At 44.6% G+C, this 4,732-nt stretch overlaps 1 protein-coding gene across 1 annotated transcript; it reads right to left on the bottom strand.

Moving 5' to 3' along the window:
* Window positions 1-2,148: 2,148 nt before the first annotated feature.
* LOC147937398 (uncharacterized) lies at window positions 2,149-4,295 on the bottom strand. The gene is made up of 3 exons (XM_087468786.1): window positions 3,024-4,295; window positions 2,761-2,934; window positions 2,149-2,472 (listed from the first exon to the last, which is right to left on the bottom strand). Exons 1-3 carry the CDS (start codon window positions 4,293-4,295, stop codon window positions 2,149-2,151), a joined length of 1,770 nt encoding a protein of 589 aa, XP_087324912.1.
* Window positions 4,296-4,732: the final 437 nt, after the last annotated feature.

Here is a 4,732-nt window from a genome sequence, read left to right as displayed (position 1 = left end):
CACTTTATACTTGCTGCACAAAACTCTCGACCATAAGCTCTCCTTATCATGTAACAGGCGCCAACCAATCTTTGCCAATAAGGCTTTGTTCATACACCTAGCTCTTCGGATACCCACCCCTCCATCTTTTTTTGGTAAGCAAACTTTGTCCCAAGCTATAAGATGTTGTTTGCGCTTCTCTCCCGTGCTACCCCATAAAAAAGACCGCGACACTTTATCCAGATCATCCAATAGAGTTGTCGGTAGTGCAATGACACTCATTGTATGGATAGGAATGGTAGTAAGAACCGCTTTAGTTAAAGTAAGACGGCCTGCAAGACTTAAACATTTACCCTTCCATCCTGCAAGTTTAGCCGAGACTCTCGCTAATACCTCACCAAATGTTTCTTTATTCAACCGCTTCTGCAACACGGGCATGCCCAAGTATTTACCCAAATCAGTGGTCGACTTAATGCCACTCTCCACGCTGATGAGCTTCCCTAGCTCCCGTGAAACATTCTTGGAGAAGAAAATTTTTGATTTCTCTAGACTCACCTTTTGTCCAGAAGTAACACAAAAATTCTCAAGGACTCTCCGTATTACTCTGATCTGTGACATTGACGCCTCGACAAAAAGTATCAGATCATCTGCAAAGCAAACATGGGACAGTAGAGGACCCCCACGAAACAAACGTATTGGCTTGCACTTCTTCTCCGCGATAGCCAGATCAATTTGGTGACAAAGAGATATGGGGACAACGGGTCTCCCTGTCTGAGTCTCCTTGACGGTCAGAATGGCACTGGCTTCTCCCCATTCCATAAGATAGTCATAGATAGACCTGTCACACACTCCATAATCCATCTTACCCACATGCTGGACAGCCCTGATGCATGAAGAGTATCCTCCAGGAAATCCCACCGAATGCGATCATAAGCTTTCTCTAAATCAAGTTTTAGTAACATCCACCCCTTAACACCTTGCTTTCGTTTCATCGAGTGTACAGCCTCCTGAACCACTATGATATTGTCAATGCTCAACCGTCCTGGAATAAAGCTAGATTGTGTCGGTCCTATCAGCTTTGGCAAAAACTGTTTCAACCGCAACACCATGACTTTCGTCAAGATTTTGAACAATACGTTGCATAAACTGATAGGGAAGAATTGATGTATTTTCTCCGGACTCTCGACTTTGGGAATCAACACAACAAGTGCATCATTCAACCCAGGAGACAGCTCCCCTGTCTTAAAGAAGCGCAACACACAACTAGTAACCGACTCCCGGACCACATCCCAACACTTCTGGTAGAAGATCGGTTGGTAACCATCTGGGCCAGGAGCCTTGTAAGGACCCATACCCTTCAACGCCTCCTCAACTTCTAAAGTCACAACAGGTTTACTAAGCACCCTGAGTTCTTCATTCGTGAACCGCTGAAAGCCCACAGTCGGCAGTGGTGCAACGTGCGGATCAATATCCTCCATAGAGTATAAGCATTTGTAATAGTTAACCGCTAGTTCCTCCAACTCGTTAGAATCATTCAACCACCTCCCCTCCTCATTCTTCAGCGCCTCTATATGATTCTGTCTCCGACGAATGATTGTAGATATGTGAAAGAACCAAGTATTTCGATCGCCGTGCACAATCCACTTCTCACGTGATTTCTGGAACCAAATCACTTCTTCATGTTCCAAAACATCATCCAATTCCTGAATCAAGAGCTCTTCCTTTTGTAACAGAGCATCAGTTTGAACGAGCTCTAAAGTGTCTTAGACTACTTTAATCTCCGCAAACAACCCCTCTCTCCTTTTGTTAACATCACCAAACACATCATAGTTCCATCTCTTTAGTATTACACGTAGAGCATTAAGAGCGTCTGGTGTGGTCATATCCCTCCTCCATGATGATGACACAAGCTCCTTAAAACTCGGGTGATTCAACCACATAGCCTCAAAACGAAATGGACGACGAGTCGGGTCTCGTGTCCCCTCCGGACTCAGCTGCACATAGAGCGGAGCATGGTCCGATGCTAAAAAGGGGAGATGAGATACCAAAGCATCCTGCCATTTCAGTCTCGCATGTGCACAGCAGAAGCCACGATCTAACCGCTTCGCAACAAAGTTCTGTTTCACTCGACCTCTCCTCCAAGTGAACTTGTTGCCACGATAACCCATGTCAATCAATGATTTTGGCGTTTATCCAATCTCCAAATGTCAGGGAGTCTGCTGACAACCTCCTGTTCCCTCCAGTACGCTCATCCAGTCGAACGATAGTGTTTAAGTCACCGCCGATGATAAGAGGTCCATCAATCCCCTGAATTGCTGTGTGGAGTTTCTCCCACAACCCACTACGTCTAGAGACTGTCGGGGCGGCATAAACAACCACCAGATGTATTGTATCCATCCCCCATTCCACCTTTGAGACAACATACTGATCTGTAGCCTCCACAATCACCACACTACCAACACCAGACCTCCATAGTAACCAAATCCCACCCCTCTGTCCATCAGCATCAACCCGGAATGAGTTATCAAAGCCTAATCCCTAATAAATCCGACTGGCTCGATCCCCTCCGGCATGCGTTTCAAGCAATGCGAGAACATCTGTGTTAAACTTCTTTAACATATAACGAATTGATCTACGAAAGGTGGGTTTATTCGCCTCCCGGCAATTCCATAAGAGACAATTAATCATGTCAATAACAGTGAGAAAGAGAACTACCAGGGAACAATGTCAGGCCACAGCGTGACCCTTCTCCTCCGCCGATGGAACCGCAACCACACTGACCTCATCCTGTGTATCCATGGCAACTAGTGCCAACTGCCTAGCATCTCCAGGAGAGGCAACAGTCAATTCCGACGAAGAAATCGTCCCATAACCACCACCACCACTAGTAAAGACCTCCCCGGAACGACCAACATTACCCTCCTCGACTCTCGGACGCTTCCCATTCCCAAGTATCTGGGTCTCATTCCTAATCGGGCCGAAAACGAGACCTCTCGTGGGTCTGTGTACTTTATGTTGTCGTCATGGGCTATTAACATGGGTACCTTTATTCTTCTGGGTCTACTCTCTTTCGGCCCACTATGAAACACACTAACCCCCTTCTCTCCATTCACGGCAACTTGTTTCTCATTTACTTGAGTGATACGTTTCTCCCCTCTCACCCGATATTCAACAGGAATATTTTCCTTATTCGCCTCAGTCCGTATACTTTTTTCCCTTAACACTGGCTGATTTGAATCCCCCTCCAACTGTCCAAATTTATTAGAGATTGCAATATTCCCTGTATCCTTTCGTGTGATCTCCCGGAGATTTCTTTCCAAATTCATACCGGATCCCCCCGCCACAAAAGTTACTCGAGGTTGTGGCGAGCTAGATTTCCGACCTCCTCGTCGTACCTCAGTAAAACCATCCTCCGTCTGCACCGGCTCCCTAACGACCCGTACATCCACCTGTGGTGTTGGGACTATTGCTTGCACGGCCATTACCTTCGGACACGAATGGACCAAATGCCCATACACTCCACAGCCCGAGCAAATGGTTGTCAGACCCTCATAAGAAACAAAATAACGTGCACCATTAATCATCACCGTTTCTTTCAAGGGTTTCCTCAAATCCACCTCAACACACATCCGCATAAAGCGAGCCTGTTCAAACTGTGATGTAGTCAGATCTAGTTTCACTGGTTTTCCGAGTCCACGTGCAATCTTCATCAGAATTGAACTATGATAGTAATTAAACGGAATGTTTGACAGACGAACCCACATCGGTGTTGTAACGATGTCATCTTTCAACGGATCAAAACTTGGAGTCCAACCTTGCACCATGAGATAGCTCCCAAATGCCTTCCACGGCCCTCCAGTTAACGCTGACAAGTATTCCTCCTCCAGCTCAAAACGCACCATGAAAAACTGCATCGGCAAATCCATGACATACATAGCTCCTCGTGGTTTCCACATCTCTCTTAACTTCCTTTGGAGAACCGCGATAGAAATATTCCTGCTCAAGACTTTGACAAGCATACACTGTTTCCATAACTCATTCATTGCCTCAAGCACCTCACGCTCAATAGTTATCACAGGCTCACCATCCTCACCATCAGGAAACTCCAGCTTTACATGGTCATCCACAAAACCCGCATCTACCACCGTCTTCGGTGATAACATCCCACCAGCGTTACTTCTGACCACCTTCGTCACCCACGTTCCACCTACATCTGGAGGATCTCCTGGCGGCTGATCTTTCCCACCAACATCGGTCATGTTCGCATCGTCATCACCCGTACTCAAAATCGCACCCTCGCTAACCCTAGCTGTCATTCTTTTTATCACGACTTAACGTTAATAATAAAGTATCTACAGTCAATTACTTAATTTACAAATAATCATGTTTAATCATGTTTAATGTCAAAATAAAATAATAATAATAATAATAATCATGTTAATAAACAGGTCTGAATGTCTGGATTTGGTTCGGAATTTTTGGTCTGAAAAAAGTGGTTTGCTAAGTTTTCTTTAGTTGTTATATATATAAAATTATTTTAAGAATTCTTAGATATTCAACTCTAAAAAACTTTAAATAGTAGAAACTATAAAGACATATTTATAACAAATATATTCCAAAGAAAAACAACTACAACAAACTTTTTTGGAAAAAAAAGTTTACGGGAGGAATACCATCATTATTTCGTTCTGGAAGTGTGTTACTTGCAGCTTAAGCTTCCCTTGTTTGGGCTTAGTCTTAGGGGATTTCGTTG

Source organism: Camelina sativa, chromosome 10 (assembly GCF_030686135.1).
Source record: "Camelina sativa cultivar CO46 ecotype springtype chromosome 10, ASM3068613v1".
Lineage (NCBI taxonomy): Eukaryota > Viridiplantae > Streptophyta > Magnoliopsida > Brassicales > Brassicaceae > Camelina > Camelina sativa.
The sequence above is the reverse complement of the archived record's forward strand: the minus strand, read 5'-3'. Positions and strand labels throughout refer to the sequence as shown.

What these genes read in the sequence shown, in the direction of transcription:
- LOC147937398 (XM_087468786.1), bottom strand. Translation starts at nt 4,295, where the DNA reads ATGACAGCTAGGGTTAGCGAGGGTGCGATTTTGAGTACGGGTGATGAC. An exon ending in GTAGACCCAGAAGAATAAAG is followed by an intron (nt 2,935 to 3,023) that starts GTACCCATGTTA and finishes AATGAGACCCAG; the next exon opens with ATACTTGGGAATGGGAAGCG. An exon ending in CCATGGATACACAGGATGAG is followed by an intron (nt 2,473 to 2,760) that starts GTCAGTGTGGTT and finishes GCTGATGGACAG; the next exon opens with AGGGGTGGGATTTGGTTACT.